Source organism: Cetorhinus maximus, chromosome 4, assembly GCF_964194155.1.
Source record: "Cetorhinus maximus chromosome 4, sCetMax3.hap1.1, whole genome shotgun sequence".
NCBI lineage: Eukaryota > Metazoa > Chordata > Chondrichthyes > Lamniformes > Cetorhinidae > Cetorhinus > Cetorhinus maximus.
In genome coordinates, this window is record NC_135882.1 from 31,348,424 (window position 1) to 31,366,902 (window position 18,479).

An 18,479-nucleotide genomic window follows, 5' to 3' on the forward strand; every position below is an offset into this window, starting at 1 on the left:
TTGTCTAAAAAGATTAGAACGATTTGTATAAAACCAGTGCATGGAAAGAGAATGGATCTGAATGCCTTGCGATTTAGTTGTGGGAACCGTACACAATCATTCAATATAGTTATCTTTAAAAATGGGGATGAGATACAGGGAGTAGAAGGCAATAAGTTTGGTTATAGATTCAGTTTTACCAAATTTTCCCTTCCAGAGTCTTGAAACTAAATTTTGAATGTTGCCCCATCCAAGTCAGAGGAACTAGTGTTACATGATGCCTTGTCCCAATAGATTCAGTAAATCAATTATAACTCTATTTTAATTGATTTGTCTTCATACATTAATCAGATTAAAGAGCTGCATCTTCTGAAAACTCAAGTCACTGTGTTAGAACACCATTCTGAAAAAAATATATCTAAATAACTTGTACCTTATTTGAATGTCATCTGTGGCTCACTTGGTAGCACTGTTGCTTCTTAGTCACAACGTTCCAAGTTCAAGCCCCACTCCAGGTCTTGGAAGATAAAACTCAAAGCTGACACCACAGTGGAGTATTGATGGAATGCTGCACTGTCAGAGGTGCCATCTTTCAGACGAGACGTTAAGCCAAGATCCCATCAGCCTGCTCGGTTGGATGTAAAAGATCCCATGGCACTATTTCAGAGAAGAGCAAGGAAGTTATCCCGGGTGTTTGGCCAATATCTCTCCTTCAATCAAGATCACAAAATCAGATTATCTGGACATTATCAGGTTACTGCTTGTGGGCGTTTGCTGTACATTACAACAGTGACTACATTTCAAAAAGTACTTCATTAGCTGTAAAGCGCTTTGAGACATTCAGTAGTTGTGGAAAAATGGTATATAAATGCAAGTCTTGTCTTTTTTTCAACAAATTATTTTGTTCCCATAAATTACAAACTTAACACACTTCCAAACAGCAGTCCCTCCAATCCAGCTTGCCGATCTGAAAAAAAGAAATAGTTAAAACGCTTTTCAGGAAGTCAAACTGATATCGAATAAGGACTCAACTGAATACAAACACAAATTCTAAACTGGTTGGACTTCATTCAACTAAATTGTACAAGGCGTGCTTATTCTGTTTGTGCTGAATACCAGTTTTAAACTCATTACAATTCCTATTTCTGTCCCAACTTTGCCATCTTCTAGGATAATCTTTCATAAGATGTGTACATCGTTAAAAATATATGTCACATCAACTGAGTTTTGCTGATCATGGAGGACCTCTTTTTACTGTATCCATTTCTCTTGCACAATCTGATATTGTGCTCCTTCCTGAAAAACCCTGATTGTTGCTGGTATGGAACTTGAGCACGATATCTGTCACTATGAAGAATCATGGAGCTACTATAAAATAAATTAGAGACTGTCATGAAATTTATTGTAAATTGCGGCAGCTTTTAACCTTGTGCAAGAGTAGTTTACCCCTGTTTCCTAGATTAAAAAGAAAATATGTTCAAAACTTACAGGTAATAAATTTCAGCAAATGCCTTTGGGTGTCTATTGATAACTGATAGACTTAGAGATCTTGTCAATTCTTACAAGAAGCACTGAAAATCCTAGAATCATACCTCCTCCAGGCTATTTATTCACTACATTTATACCACAGCACTGATTCAAATTTTGTTATTGATTGGTGTACACTGGTGCGTTCTGAATGGAAGATTGATCAAATTTAAGTTAAAAAAGCATTGTAACTCCCTAATTCAATACTGTCAGTAGTGATACTTAATGATAATCCACGTCAGCAACATCAGTAGAGCATTCCCTCTTCACGAAATTCATGAGTTCTCAAAGTATAAATTGACTACAATGAGAAAACGCCTGAAAGTAAAATATATTAAATATTTGTCTAAATGCAAGATACAGAAGAGCTAACGGGATAAATATTTTGTATTTTTTCTTTCACCCTTTCTCTTCAGACTGAATTTTTTTAACATCCACTTAGAATACTTTCAGACTTATCGATTTAAGGTGGCCCATGTAGTTAACATAGAGGAAATGAAAATATTGGGAATCTACCCCTACATGCAGAAATTGTAATGCAGTTAACCAGCAATGACTCAATCTAAAGACATACTTTGTCCATTTGTTCCTGTGTACAATCTCTCCAGGTTCTCGTTTCCATCAACTACTAGTGTCATACAGAAAGGTACCTCAATGATATAAATTACTTCCAGTCTTTTACTTTGTTTTGCCCATTACGTTTGCAAGAGAACAAAGTAGCACTTCTGCAAACTGCACAGTACTCTATTCCTGCAGCATGCAGAGTTCTGGACCTGTAACGAGTTTCAATTGCTTAGTCCCTTTGAGTTTTGTTTCTCCTAGCTCCAGCAAAAAGTAACTATCTAATTACCTTTAAAGGAAGGTGAGGTTAATTTATCTTTCAAACTTTTCCGCCTGTTAGGCTAGAAGAATGCAACCCTCCGCCCTTGGGCATTGTCTATGTTTTGTATTTCTGAAAGCTTCATTGTTTGTTATCAAGGAGATAGTGCTTACTGTATAAAGTTGCAGCCAAAGTGCCATTTTTGCTAAAACTGCACTGCATTTAATTTTATGGATGCCCACTGTAACGATCTTGAAAAAGTTAACTGATTTCTTTTAAAACAGCTGATTGTAATTTATTGTTGATTATAAGTGAACAAATTGATCACTTGCCACTGTGTGTTTCAAGAAATTTTAGTTTCATTGCAAGTCTTTTGCTGCATAATAAATTCACAGCCACAAATAGACATTTTTGCTCCAGTAACACTGTTAAGTTTGTCCTAAATATTGAATGAGGGGAAATTAAAAATTTATTTCTGTTTATTAATTAATTGAGGAAAATTTAAAGCAATTTAATTTGTTTTCTGCTCCAAATTTTTTACATTCTCTTCCACTCCTTCCCTATTTTAAAATGTTACTTGCTTTCTCTTATTGTCATAGAGTCATTGTGGCAAAGAAGGAGGCCATTCAGTCCATTGAAAACATGCTGGCTCTCTGTAGAGCAATTCAGTCAATCCCATTCCCCCGCTCTACCCAAATGCACATGGGATACAGGGTGATTTGATAAGGTGGATTCAAAATTGGCTTAGCTGTAGGAGACCGAGGGTGATGACAGAAAGATGCTTCAGTGACTGGAAGCCATTGTCCAGTGGCATACCACAGGGATCTGTGCTGGGTCCCCTATTATTTGTCATTTATATAAACAACATAGCTGACTAGGATTTGTAAGTTTCCGGATGACACAAAGATTGGCCGGGTGGCTAACAGTGAGGTTGAGTGTCTTGGGCTACAGGAAGATATAGACAGGATGGTCAAATGGGCAGATAAGTGGCAGATGGAATTTAACCCTGAAAAGTGTGAGGTGATACACTTTGGAAGGAATAATTTGACAAGGAAGTATTCAATGAACGCCATGACACTTGGAAGTTCTGAGGAAGAAAGGGACCTTGGCGTGTGTGTCCATAGATCTCTGAAGGCAGAGAGGCATGTTAGTGGGGTGGTGAAAAAGGCATATGGGACACTTGTCTTTATCAATCAAGGCATAGATTACAAAAGTAGGGAGACCGTGTTGGAGTTGTATAGAACCTTGGTGAAGCTACAGCTGGAGTAGTGTGTGCAGTTCTGGCCACCTCATTATAGGAAGGATGTGATTGCACTGGAGGGGATGCAGAGGAGATTCACCAGGATGTTGCCTGGGATGAAACATTTTAATTATGAAGAGAGGTTGGATAGACTTGGGTTGTTTTCGTTGGAGCAGAGAAGACTGAGGGGTGACCTGATCGAGGTGTACAAGACTATGAGGGGCATGGACAGGGTGGATAGGGAGCAGCTGTTCCCTTTAGTTGAAGGGTCAGTCACAAGGGGACATAAGTTCAAGGTGAGGGGCAGGGGGGATGTGAGGAAACACCTTTTTCTACCCAGAGTGCGGTGACGGTCTGGAATGCACTGCCTGGGAGGGTGGTGGAGGCAGGTTGCCTCACATCCTTTAAAAAGTACCTGGATGAGCACTTGGCACGTCATAACATTCAAGGCTATGGGCTAAGTGCTGGTAAATGGGATTAGGTAGGTAGGTCAGATATTTCTCACGTGTCGGTGCAGACTCGATGGGCTGAAAGGCCTCTTCTGCACTGTGTGTTACTGTGATTCTGTGATACCCCTTAACCCTGCAAAGTTTATTTCCTTCAAGTGCCCATCCAGTTTCCTTTTGAAATAATTTGTTTTCTCTGCTTCTGCCACCTTTAGTAGGCAATGAGTTCCAGGTCATTACCACTCGCTGCTTTAAAAAAAAATCCTTCACATCCCTCCTGCATCTCTTGCCCAAAGCCTTAAATCTGTGCCCCCTAGCCCTTGTATGATCATCTAATGGAAACAGCTTTTCTTTGCCTACCTCATGTAAACCTGTATACCACTATCAAATCTCCCCTCAATCCTTGGGGAACAACCCCAGCTTCTCCAACCTAACCTTGGAGCTAAATCCCCTCAACTTTGGACCCATTATGGTAAACCTCCTCTGCACTCTCTCAAGGACCCTCACACCCTTCCTTAAGTATGGCGACCAGAACTGGATGCAATACCCTAGTTGTGGCCTAACCAGAGCTTTATAAAGGTTCAACAAAACTTCGCTGCTTTTGTACTCAATACCTCTATCTATGAAGCCCAAGATTACATAAGCTTTGCTAACTAGTCTCTCAATAAGTTGTGGCACCTTCAAAGATCTATGCACATGAATCCCAAATCCCGTTGCAGTGAATTGGTATACTCGCTGTTTGCCACACCTCTGCGTGCGTGTGCACATGTGTATGCGCACGCCCTGTTACTTCATCAGAAAATGCAATTCGATTGGTCAAACACGATCTGCCCTTTACTACTCTTTGCTGGCTCTCCTTAATTAACTTAAACCTCCCCAGTGCCTGTTGTTGTTTTTCCCTCTTTATTGTTTCTATAACCTTACCTACCATTGATGTTAAACTGACCAGACTGTAATTGCTAGGAATGTCCTTACACCCCCTATTGAACAAGGGTGTCACATTTGCCACTTTCTAATCCTCTGGCATCTCCACCTGTCTAGGGAAGATTGGCAAGCTCATCTGCTATCTCCACCCCTACTTGATTTAGCAACCAGATGATTTATCAACTCTAAGCATAGCCAGCCTTTCCAGTACACCCTGCCCATTACCTCTACCATCTCCAATTCTCTCAATATTTTGTCGGATTCCTCTTCCTTACGAAACACTGGAGGTACTTAAGTATTCTAGCCTTGTCCTGCACCCAACCCCTTTGTCCCTAATGGGACCTATTCTGTCTTTCGTTTGCACGTTGGTAGAAGATTTTTGGGTTCCCTTTTGTGTTGATTGCCATACTATTCTCATACTTTCTCTTTGTCGATCTTATTTTGCTCTTCACTTCCCCTCTCAACTTATTATATTTGGCCTGGTTCTTGCTTGAAGAATTCACCTGATATGCATCATGCACTTGTTATTTTTTGCTGCTTCATATTCTCTGTTTCCCTTGTCTCCCTTGTCTTCCAAAGAGCCCTGACTTTGTACCTGAAACTTGTCCTCAGAGTTCTCTGTTGCAGTTTTTCCTGTCGGCCTTTGGTTCTATTTTACCCTGCCTAAATCCCCCCCTCATCCCATCGAAGCTAATCCTACTTTAGATTGTTCCTTGCTCTTCTCCTATACCAGCCTAAAACTTCTGACACAATGATCACTCTTACCCAAGTGATCTCCGACAGAAAATTGGTCTGTCTCATTCCCCAGCACCAGATCCAACAATGCTTCCTTCCTAGTTTGGACCAAAGACTTGCTGATCAAGGAAATTCCTTGTTCTCCTTATCCTTCACTCTAACTCTATCCCAATCGCTATATGGGTATTTAAAGTCCCCCTTTACCACTCTATAGTTCTTGCCATCTCTGTATTTTTCCTGTGGATTTGCTGCTCTCTCACTATTTGAATATCCCCAGTAGCATGATCATACTCTTTTTGATCCTCAACTCCAAGCAAATGGATTCTGTCATTGCCCCTTCAAGGACATCCTCTTATTCCAAAACTACAATGTCTTTTCTAATCCATACTGTCACCCACTTGCCTTTTTTTCTTTCCTGATCTCTTTATATCCTTGAATACTAAGCTCCAATCCTCACCAATTTCAAACCACATTTCCATTGTTGCCACTATATCACGTTCCCACATGGCTAATTGTGCTTGTTGCTCACCAACCTTATTCAATACACTTTGTGCGTTTACATACATGCATTCTAAACCTGTGTTTGTATTCCTTGTTGTCCTCCTTAGTCTGCTCCTATCTAATATGGTACTGCTTCCTTTTCTAGTACTATCCAAAACCCTCACCTTATTCTTTTTTTACTTCCATGTGCTGGTGCTCCTCTGCCTGCCAATTTAAACAGTTCCCAACCACACTAATGAACCTTCCCATGAGGACGTTGGCCCCAGTTGTGTTGAGATGCAACCCATCCCTTTTGAATAGGTGCCTCCTGCCCAGAACTGGCTTCAACGCCCTAAGAATCTGAAGCACTCCCTCAAACCATGCATTGATCCTCCGTATCTTCCTGTTTTCACTCTCACTGGCACACAGCAGTGGGAGTAATCCAGAGATGATTACCTTTGAGGTCCTACTTTTTAAATTCTTCCCTAGCTTCTGAAAATCTGACCTTGGATTCTCAGTATGTGCCCTCTCAATGTCATTGCTACTGTCATGTACCACAACTTCTGGCTCACTCACTTCCTCCTGCAGAATATCCTTTTCCCTGGCACCAGGGAAGCAACGCACCATGCAGGGCTCATGATGGCAGTTACAGAAATACCTGTCTGCCAACACTTCTGTTTATGTATCTTTATTTTTTTTGTTAATGGATCCAAACTTGTAGGAGTCTTCAGCACTTGGACTTAGCTTTTGTTTAATGTGACACAAATTGTGAATTGACTTGAGCTTACTTAATCTAGGGTAAAATTTTGGAATGAATACGTGGAGTTTTAAGTATCAGAGCTGAAGTTCTTCAGTGCTGGAAGTGATTACGCCAATGTTGCTCATCCATAAAAATGCTATCTGTAAGCATAATAGTTTGTTTATTAACATGGTACAGGCTTCTGAGATGAGGTTTATAATTGGGGAAATGTCTGTCAAAGCATGAGTTCCTTCAAGATACATTGATGCTTTCTTGTACAAGAGCCATAGCTAAGGAATAAGAGGCAGAGCACTGTGGTAAACATATGGTTTTTCTGACTGGAGAGAAATATGGAGTGGGTCCCCCAGAGTTTGGTGTTGGGGCCATGGCTTTTTGTGTTCTATATAACTGTACTGGACTTTGTATGGAGTTGTACACCCTATACCATGTTGTAAACATGACCATGATAGTAACATGCTTCATTTGGTCATGGGCAAACAGGTGAAATGGGAAGACACATGGCAGTTTAATGCGGTTAAGTTAGAAGTGATGCACTTTGGGAGAAACAACAATGGGATAGAATATAATAATCTAAATGGTACTGTTTTGAGAGGGCTGCAAAAACAGAGGAACCTGGGGGTGCATACTCTCAAATCTATGAAAGTGGCACGGCAAGTTGAGACAGCAGTTTAATAAGTTACCTGGCTTTGTAGTTAAAGATACTGAATACAAAAACAAGGGAGCCATGCTAAACCTTTACAGATTTTTGGCTAAGCCTCAGCTGGAGTGTTGTGTAAAATTTGGGGCACCACACTATAGGAAGTATATCCAGGCCCTGGAAAGGTTAAGGAGGAGGTTTACCAGGATGGTACAAGGGATGAGGGAATTCAGTTTGTGGAAATATTGAAGAAGTTGTTCTCCTCAAAACAGGGAAGGTTAAGGGGAAACCTACAGAAGTAGTTAAAATTTATAAGGGATTTTGAACGCATGGATGGGGAGAAACTGTTTCTACTAGAAACAGGATTGGTAACGAGAGGCCATAGATTTAAAATAATTGGGAAAAGAGGGAAAATGAGTCATTTCTTCACACACAAGGTTAAGATCTGAAATGCAGTACCCAAAAAGGGGGTGGATATATACTACTGGAAATTCTAAAAGGCAATTGGATATGAACTTAGAGGACTAATTTGCAGAGTCATGGGGAAAAAGTTGGGGTATGGGTTTAAATTGGACAGCTCTTTCAAAGCATAAACATAGGTGTGATGGGGCCAAATGGTCTCCTGTGATGTAAGACTCTCTGTTTCTAAGGCACTGGATAGCTTTTCATTGCCAATTAGGATGCAATGTGTTTTGAAAAGGAAGAAATCTGAAACTATTGACCAGTCTTTTTTTTTATCCTAACTTGCTATTATGGCTACGTGAACCCTTGCACAAAAAGCAGTTAAAGCATTTTTTTAAAAAAACATCGTAGTAGTTTTACTTTCTAAAATCCAGATAGTGGAAGTAGAGTAAGAAGGATTCTTTCAATAAGGTAAAGAATTCTGAAAATTGCAGAACTTTCGAAAGTGCCACATCCAACATGCCCAGTGTTAGAAATGTTAATACTGATAAGATCAAAGTAGGTAACTTTTTAAAAAAAACAACCTTTTGGGAAATAATTTATGATGGGCATTTTCATTGGTAACTTTTGTAGTCAAACTTTGAATCATGTGTATATGCAATATTCTTAAATGCTCTTCTTTTCCCCTAAAAACAAGTTGGACAAGTAGATCTCTTCCTGTCTGCCATTTATTGTATTTAAAAAAGAAGAAAGTACCTCCAAATTTTAGTTTGTAATGATGGACTAATTCTTCATCAATTTTCTTATCTTTATGCAGCTTATATACCTTTGACATGCGCTACCTTGATAGTCCCCTAACTGTGCACATGGATCACGTATCAGCAGTACTTGATGTTGATTACTCTCCAACAGGAAAAGAGTTTGTCTCGGCCAGCTTTGATAAATCTATACGCATTTTCCCTACAGAGAAGGGACGTAGCAGGTTGGTGATTTTTTTAAAATATACATTTTTTTTTATGTTAATTCACCAATTAGAATATGAACATTTCTTCACTTTTTATATTTGTTATTTTTTGTGTTTTATTTCATCACCAGTTTGGGGGTTCTCAGTGCAGATGGATTGAGAGTAACATGTATAGTGATATCATGAGAAGCGATTCTGCTTGGCTGTTGTTTCTGTTCTATTGTTTGGGATTCAATGCTAATGCATTTTCTTTTGCATTCAGTTTTTTATTCTTTGCGCCAAGAGAAAAGGAATTTATGTTGAAAACACTCCTTCCAATAAGAATTGGGAAAAATGTTTGATGGATGTTAGACCTGGAGACTTAGAATTTTCAATCTCCTTCCTGTTCCATGGGTTAGATTATAACTAATAATCATCTGTGTGGTGGAGTAGCTTGATCAGAGTTCTGAGAAAGAAAAAAATTGATTTCAGTCAGTGTATTACCAGTATACTTGGTCTGTTGTGTTTTTTTTTAATGGAGTTAGACCTGAATGAAACTGCTCTGGGAAACAAAGGGGCCCCTTAAATCTGGAAATTTCTACCCTGAAAGGTCAGATGTTGAGTCAGATGAAATTTTAAAGACTGAGATCAACAGATTTTTATCAAGTAAGGTTATCCAACGATATGCTGCCAATCGCCAATGCTCCTCCTCTCCTGGGTAAACCTCCCCAATGTGTGGGAGACCTCCCGTTTCTTGTCCTCTCCCAGGCATTCCATGCCTCATATCTTGCAAGGCTAACACAGCAGACCTATGAATGGCTCTAAAGCATGTGTGTATCCAGTGGATGAAGTGCGTTCAGTGAGTGACAACCGGCAGATACATCATGAGTGGCACTGTCATGCATTTGAGAAACGTGCTCTGAGAACGAGGTGAACTGACTGAGGTATTATCTGATTGCATGGAAGAATGGAGTAACTAGCAGTGGAAGGGACAAGCGGAGGCTTAAAAAAAAGAGGAATGTGAGGCTGATGAGAATGGAGTACACTCAATTACGCAAGTGAGAGGGAGTACACTACAGGATATCAGCCAATCTGTGACTCTTCCAGTTCGGTCATTCAAACACTACCTATTCTCAGTCCAGGTCCTCATTGTCATTCTCCTGCATGATCACCTTGTGGGCCACCTCTAGCCATGCCACCTTCGTGGCAGTGGCAGTTTTTTCCCCCCAGTTAATGGATAAGAGGACTGCCCTCCTAGCCCTTCTTGCACCCAGCAGAACATCTGCTGATAGTGAACCTGGATACAGCCTTTGCTCTCTTTGCCAATATTTTCCTTAATTTTCTCTTTCAAAAACCTCACCATGAATCTGCAGATGTCCTCCTTTATTGCATCTGTAAACTAGACTTTTTTTTTTGCACGTATTGGAGATGCAAAACCATGAAGTAAAATAATAATGAGGCATCCCTGTTGAAATTGGACATTCCCATGTTCCCATGATGTTGCATTTGTATATTGAACCCTGGCATTGAACCCTGCTCAGTTCTCATCCCTGTATTAATATCAGGACCATGGTGTTCTGTTCACATAGTATAAAAAGCATTCCATCAGAGTGCACTGCTGGCTTCCTCAGCAGGGTGCATCTGGCTGACAAGGACAACTATGACCTAACAGCAATGCTGTCTTCCTCCAATCTGGATGTGCCACATCCAACATGCTGCAGGTGTAAAATAGAATGAGAGAGTAGCAAGGCTAGGAGTGAACGGTCTTATTTTAGCCTGCTGTGTTACTGAGAGAACTTTTTTAACTCATAAAACCACAATGACAGCTCAGATATTTCTACCAGTGAGTGTATCCAGAAAATGGTTGCTTTTTATTATCAGAATTCACTTCATTTATCTGTGCCTCTATGATAGAACTGTAAGTGGGAAGAAGGATTACCATTGATGCTTGACCATTCCAACCTATATTTAAGTAGCTGACTAAACCAGGCTGTTGCTGGCTGTGCAGGGTAACAATGCATGCCTGATGTCCCAGATTCAAAGACCACTAACCAGTATAACCTTAACCTCACACTCAGCATTGTCTCCATTGTACTTTCTCCATGCCAAGGAAGCGTTGGCCACTGATGGTGCAGTTTCTAATCCACCCACTTAGCTGAATCATAATTCTGTTTTGCTTTTCCATTCATGATTGCAGCAATCAACAGGAGAGATTTTTTTAAAAATGACAAAAAAGGAAAGTAAAAGTGCTGAGGCAAAAACTGAAGCTTGTAACAAGGGAAAAACTCATAAGATGCTACAATCTACCCACTTTCCTGTATGCCTCAGAAACCTGGACAATAAGTTAAGATCTGTGGAAGAAAAGAGGTCTGTGAAGCATGCATGCTAAGACCTATGCTGAAAAATCCATATACAGAGCATAAGACAAATGAAGAGATATATGAAATAGCAAGAGGGAGAACTCTTAAAAGTGGCACCCAGAAAAGAAAATGTCAGTATTTTGGATATTTGATCAGAGCTGAAAAGCTACAGCAATCTCTTCTGGAGTGCAACAGAACGAGGGGTCAGCCTAGCATAGTTGGATGAAGGATGTCAGAGAGTGGTTGCAGACAGGCCACAGTGGATGTGTGAGGGTGATGCAAGACAGACAAGTGTGGCATACCATGTCAGCAGATGATCTGGCAGGTATAGCTACAAGCAGCAGCAAGGCTAAAATAAGTAGCAGGGAAAGCTAAAGGAGGAGTGAATGAGACTGAAGGAGAATCATTCCACACTAATGGCTGGAGACCGGTGCCTAAGTTGGGAGAACTGTCCCACAGTCAACAAACAGCTTGACATAATACTCGAAATCATTTGCAGCAGGTAACATCGTAAATTCATCCATCACCATTGTTTAAGATGTCATGTCCCACCAAAGGATAAAGAGCAGTAGTAAGCAGTTAGGTTAAAATGGCCATGAGAATCCTCATGTTGACTTCAGACCCATGGCGCCTTGTAGTCTCCGGTCAAAAGAAGGCTATGGAAAACTCCTGATTACCATCTTCCATCCTTCCGCCAGATAGCTGATGAATTAGTAGCACTCCATGAAAGAAGCACTGTGGAAAGTAAGGACACAGGTGTGCTCTGAGGGACTTAGGCCACTAAGTGTGGTTCAGTAGTACCATCACTGACTGGATATAACAGCTAGACTGTGCCTGTGTCAAGGGGAGAGGAAATCAAAATGAGGCACTAACCACCTAATAGACCTCATCCTGCCAATCTGACAGATCTGCCTCTAATAGACACAATGACATTGGTAAGAGTGACCACAACATAGTCCAAGACAAAGTCTCACCTTCACTGCAAGGAGACCCTAAAACCACTACCAGCATTCTAAGTGAGACAGACTAAGGACAGATATAGAAGCTTCATGTTGAATATCCCTGAGATGCTGCAGGCATTCAGAGACTGAATTGTATACAATCTCAATTAATTTTATGGCCCAACATGAGGTGAGAATGACTGCCCTTGACATCAAGACAGCATTTGACCGAGTGTAACATCAAGGAGCCCTAACAAAACTGAATTCAATGGGAATCGGGGAAAACTCTCCACTAGTTGGAGTCATACTAGCACAAAAGAAGATGGTTGTGGTTGTTGGCGGTCAATCATATCAGTCCCAGGACATTGCTGCAGAAGTTCCTCAGGGTAGTGTTCTAGGCCCAGCCATCTTCAGCTATTCCATCAATGACTTTCCCTCCAGCATATGTTCAGAAATAGGGATGTTTGCTGATGGTGCACAATGTTCACCGTTCACGACTCTCATACTGAAGCAGTCCGTGTCCATGTGCAGCAAGACCTGGACAATATTCAGATTTGGGCTGATGCAACAAATAACATTCGTGGCACACAAGTGCCAGGCAATGACCATCTCCAACAAGAGAGAATCTAACCATCACCCCATGACATTCAATGGCATTATGATCACTAAATCCCCCACTATCAACACCCTGGGGGTTACCACCGACCAGAAATTGAACTGGACCATCCATATAAACACTGTGGTTACAATAACAGATCAGAGGCTGGGACATCTGCGGAGAATAACTTCTGACTCCCCGAAGCCTATCCCCCATCTACAAGGCACAAGTCAGGAGTGTGATGGAATACTCTCCACTTGACCCGATGAGTGCAGCTCCATCAACAGCCAAGAAGCTTGACAGGACAAAGCAGCCTGCTTGATTGGCACTCCATCCACCACCTTAGAAGTCCAGAGAAGGTTCAGTAGGTTGATCCCGGGTATGGAGGGATTTTCTTATGAGGAGAGGTTGAGTAGGTTGGGCCTGTACTCATTGGAGTTTAAAAGAATGAGAGGTGACCTTATTGAAATATATGAGATTCTTAGGGGGCTGGACAGGGTAGATGCTGAGAGGTTGTGTCCCCTTGTGGGAGAGTCTAGGACCAGAGGGCATGATCTCAGAGTGAGGGGTCGCCCATTTAAAACAGAGATTAGGAGGAATTTCTTCTCTGAGGGTAGTTAATCTCTGGAATTCTTTACCGCAGAAGGTTGTAGAAGCTTGGTTGTTAAATATATTCTAGGCTGAGATAGACAGATTTTTAATCAGTAAGAGAATCAAGAGTTAGGGGGGGGGGAAGGCAGGAAAGTGGAATTGAGGATTTTCAGATCAGCCATGATTTCATTGAATGGTGGAGCAAACTCGATGGGCCGAATGGCCTACTTCTGCTCCTTCATCTTATGGTCATTCACTCCCTCCACCACCGACGCACAGTGGCAGCATGGTGTACCATCTACAAGATGCACTGCAGCAACTCACCAAGGCTTCTTCAACAGCAACTTCCAAACCTGTGAACTCTACCACCTAGACTGACAAGGGCAGCAGATGCTGGGGAACACCACCACTTGCAAGTTTCCCTCTGAGACACAAACCATCCTGACTTGGAACTATATAACTATTCCTTCACTGTCGCTGAGTCAAAATCCTGGAACTCCCTAATAGCACTGTGGTTGTACCTACACCACATGGACTGCAGCAGTTCAAGAAGGCAGCTTACCACCACCTTCTCAAGGGCAATTGGGGATGGGCAAAAAATGCTTACCTGGCCAGTGATGCCCACATCCCGGGAACAAACAAATTAATTTTAAAAAAATGCCCACTCCTCTACCATCTTGTCAGAGGACAAGACCTGGTTCTATGGGAGTGGAAAAAGGCATGTGGGAGCTGCATCAGGCACCATCCGGTACCAATCAAATGAAGCTAGAGAACAGAGCCCACCTGTTTGCTAACACCAAAAGCAGCATGTATAGATAGCTAAGCAGTACAACAACCAACATATCGGAAAAAAAGCTCTGTACCCCTACTGCATTCATTTTAAAACAATGGTGGATTATCGGGCAGCTGAAAGGAAGATGCTCCATGAGTGCCCCATTTTCAACTATTTTGGAGTCTTGTATGTGATTACAAGGGTTAAAGTGGACAAAGCTAATACCTTTAACCACAAGCACTATTAGGCCAATCCAATTCCGGCCTCTTCTCAAGGGCCCTGCTATTATAGATGCCAACATTTAGCCAAATTACTTAACTCTGCATATCAATAAGAAGTGGCTGAGTGTTATGAACACAGCCAAGATTATGGGCCCTGATAGCAGCCTGGCTGTGATGCTGTAGATCTTGTATAGCAGTTCTTGATCCAGGCATGAATGTGAACGGAAAAATCTTCCAGTGCCTCAAGAATAGCTGGCACAAAAGAAGGTGACTATTGTTGTTATGAGCCAATCATTGTAGCATTCACAGCCACTTCATCATTGGCTTTCCCTCCATCATGAGGTCAGGAGTGGCATTTTTCACTAACATTTCTACAATGTTCTGCTCCACTCAACTCCTAATGAAGAAGCTGGGGGCCAACCTACAGCAAGACCTGAAGAACATCCACACTTGGGTTGACAAGTGGAAGTGTAAAATTTCTGCTGCCAGTGCCAGGCGCTGCCCATTTAGAAGAAGTTGAGATTCAACCACCACCCCTGACTTACAACAGCACCAGCATTGTACATTATCACCAATATAAAGGAGAGGGTAGGAACTTCACAGTGAGTGATTCAGCTGCTGATCATCAAAGTCTCTCAATCATTTATGCCACTGGGGGAAGACAGTGGTAATGTTGCTGGACTAGTTATCCAAAGACCCAGGCTAATGTTCTGGGCATAAAAGCAAAATACTGCAGATGCTGGAAATCTGAAACAAAAACAAAAGTAGCTGGAAAGACTCAGCAGGTCTGACAGTATCTGCGGAGAGGAATACAGTTAACGTTTCGAGTCCGTATGACTCTTCATCAGACCTGTTAATGTTCTGGGCGCATGGGTTCAAATCCCACCATGGCAGCTGGTGGAATTTGAATTCAGTTAATTTAAAAATCTGAAATATAAAGCTAGTCTCAGTAACGGTAACTATGAAACTATCATCATGTTTGTAAAAACCCACCTGGTTTCACTTCCTTTAGGGAAGGAAACCTGCCATGTTTACCTGCTCTGGCCTACATGTGACTCCAATGTGGTTGACTCTTAACTGCCTTCTGAAATGGCCTAGCAAGCCACTCGGTTCAAGGGCATAATGGGATAGGCAACAAATGCTGGCATTGCCAGCGACACCCACATCCCATGAAAAAAGAAAGAAAATTTAGTCTAGACAAGTGCAGCTAGTATTCTAGAATTTTAATACCACCCAGAGCACTAGATTCTACATACAACCCTTCCAGCCTCAGTCCCTGTGGTTGCAGTTATGTACTATCTACAAGATACACTGCAGAAACATACCAAGGTTACTTCAACAGGATCTCCCTCCCCTGCAACTTCCATCGATGGGAAGGGGAAGAACAGCTATGTCATGGGAACACTATAACTTCAAAGTCGTCCTCCATGTCAGATACCATTCTGACTTTGCTATCTTGTTTTCTCATTTTACTGGAACATTAAATGTGAATTCTTTACCTAATACTATCATGGAAGCACCAGCAGCACAAGGACTGCAGTGGTTGAAGGAGGAGGGATTTTGCCACCACCTCAGGGCAAGTAGAGATGGGCATTAAATGTAGGCTGGTCAATGTTGGCCACATCCCAAAAACAAATTTTGAAATAATCTGCTGCAAAGTATATCCTTTGGAATTGATGGCTATAGAGGAAGAAGTTTAAACATTATAACATAGCATTAGATTATAATTTATATAATTAATATAATTATAATCACTTCCATTGTGTATCAGTATTATGAAATTTTAAAAATGACATGTTTCATTAAGATGCATTATGATCAAGTAGTTCTGCAATGGGATCGATTAAAAAGAACTTAATGCTTTGCTTTGTCATTACCTTACTTCTGAGAATCAGAAAATGCAGATTTTCGTTTTTAATCTGATTTTTGAAAAAATTCTTCCATTCATGAAATACTGCCACAAAATTCTCCAGAGCAATTAGGGATAAGCAATAAATGCTGACCTTGCCAGTGATGCCTACACCCCAAAATGAATGTGTTTTTATTTCAATACTTAAGGGTATTGAACAGAATATTGAGCCATTCATATTGGTGCCAGGGGTGGAACTTTTTCTTAGTCCAGAATCTTACCTACCTTCTAAACAAAAAAAAAAAGTACCTTTTCAGAACTGGTTACTAGCTTGGTTTTTCCCCTCGTGAAAAATCTTTTAAAAGGCTGGTGTACCTAATTTTTAAATCGTGTTTATTGGTTTTGCCCAAATGTGGTTGAGTAAGTTGCACAAATCTTAATATTTTAAAATCTAGTTCTCTGGTTAAATTTTTAATTTATCTAAGTCCAAATAATCAAACTAGTATTTTCACCTGGGTGCCGATCCAACCCAGGTTGGCAGTTTGAAAGTTTATCTGTGTAAACTGTAAGGCTTCTGTATCTAAACGTTGTTCCCACTGGGCATGAGCCTACAGTATAAACTGTCTCTAATTTGTACTAAGTTACTGCTCTTGCTTAGTGTAACTGATATGAAATAGGAAAATTCATACCAGTACAGTACAAGGCGCTTTTCTAAGATGGTGGTCTTAATCACCATTCATGTGCTTCAACAAAATTTGTGTTCAATGTGCCTTTTCTGTCATAGCTGCAGTCACAGTGGAGAATGGCAAATGTGACACCTTTTATTCAAGAAAAGGTGTAAGGACAGCCCAAGTAACTACAAGCCAGTCAGTTTGATATCAATGGTGGGTCAGGTTTTAGAAACAATAATCGGAAAAAAATCAACATGCATCTGGAGAGGTTTGAGTTAATTAAGGAGAGACAGCAAGGATATGTAAAAGACAGATCATGTTTGACTTTTTGAAGTTTTTTATGAAGTAACTGAGAAGGTTGATGAAGGGAATGCAGTTGATATCTATATGGATTTTAACCAAGAATTTGACGAAATACCACATAGAAAGCTGGTTAACAACTTTGTGGTTCATGGAATTGGAGGATCAGTGTCAGCTTGGATAAAAGAAATTTGGCTTAAGGACAGAAAACAGCTAGTCATGGTAAATGGTTGTTTTTCAGACTGGAGGATGGTAGACAGGTGTCCTCCAGGGTAGGTAGGCAAGCAGAATGGGCAGACAAGTGAAAGATGGAACTTACAGAGAAGTATGAGCTGATGAGTTTTGGCAGAAGGGATAGAGGCAATGTACACTTAGTGGCACAGCCTTAAATGAGTGTGCAAGGACAGTGGGACCTGGGGGGTGCACGTGCATAGATCTTTGAAGGTAGCAGGGCATATGCGTGAGTGTTTAGCAAAACATAAGGGATCTTGAGCTTCATAAATAGAAGCATTAAGTACAAAAACAGGGAAATTATACTAAACCTTTATAAGGATTTCGTTAGGCTACAACCAGAGTATTGCATTCAGTTCTGGTTGCCACACTTTAGGAAAGATGTGAAAGTCCTTGAGAAGTTACAGGGAAGATTTACCAGAATGGTTCCAGGATGAGGGGCTTTAGCTACACAGTTAAGCTGGAGAATCTGGGGTTGTTCTCCTCCTTGGAGCAAAAGAGATTGAGGGGAGATTTGGTAAAGGTGTCCAAGATTATGACAGGTTTAGATATTGTAGACAAAGAACAGCTGTTCCCATTAGCTGACGGTACAATGACTAGGACACATGTGAGGCTTTGAACAAGAGATGCAGGGAGCTGTGAGGAAGATTTTTTTTTGCGCGACTGGTAATAGCCTGGATTTCGTTGCCCATGAGAGTAGTGGAAGCAGAGATGATCAATGACATCAAAGGGAAACAGGATGGGCACTTGAGGGTAATAAACTTGCAAGGCTATGGTGATAGATGTGGAGGAATGGGACTGACTGGTTTTCTCTACAGAGAGTTGACATGACTTCGTGACTCAGACAAATTGGGATGAGGGCAAAGAGGAGAAGGAAGGGGAGTGAAATGAAACACGCCCTTTACTGGGGATAGGTGAGGAACCTTTCTACAAGAGGAGGCAAGGAGCAATGCCTCAGTAGGGAAGGGGTTCTGGCAAACTACTTTGGGAGAGGGGTGATTGTTGATACTACTTCAGCAGGGATGGGATTTGAAAATCTTAATTGAATTTTT

At 41.1% G+C, this 18,479-nt stretch overlaps 1 protein-coding gene across 1 annotated transcript in view; it reads left to right on the top strand.

Annotated features, from left to right (window-relative positions):
- dcaf13 (ddb1 and cul4 associated factor 13) overlaps positions 1-18,479 on the top strand; it is a 61,547-nt gene that overhangs the window by 34,963 nt on the left and 8,105 nt on the right. The window contains exon 8 of the mRNA XM_078539770.1: positions 8,768-8,932. Coding sequence (XP_078395896.1) covers positions 8,768-8,932 — 165 coding nt within the window. The remainder of the gene's footprint in view (positions 1-8,767; positions 8,933-18,479) is intronic.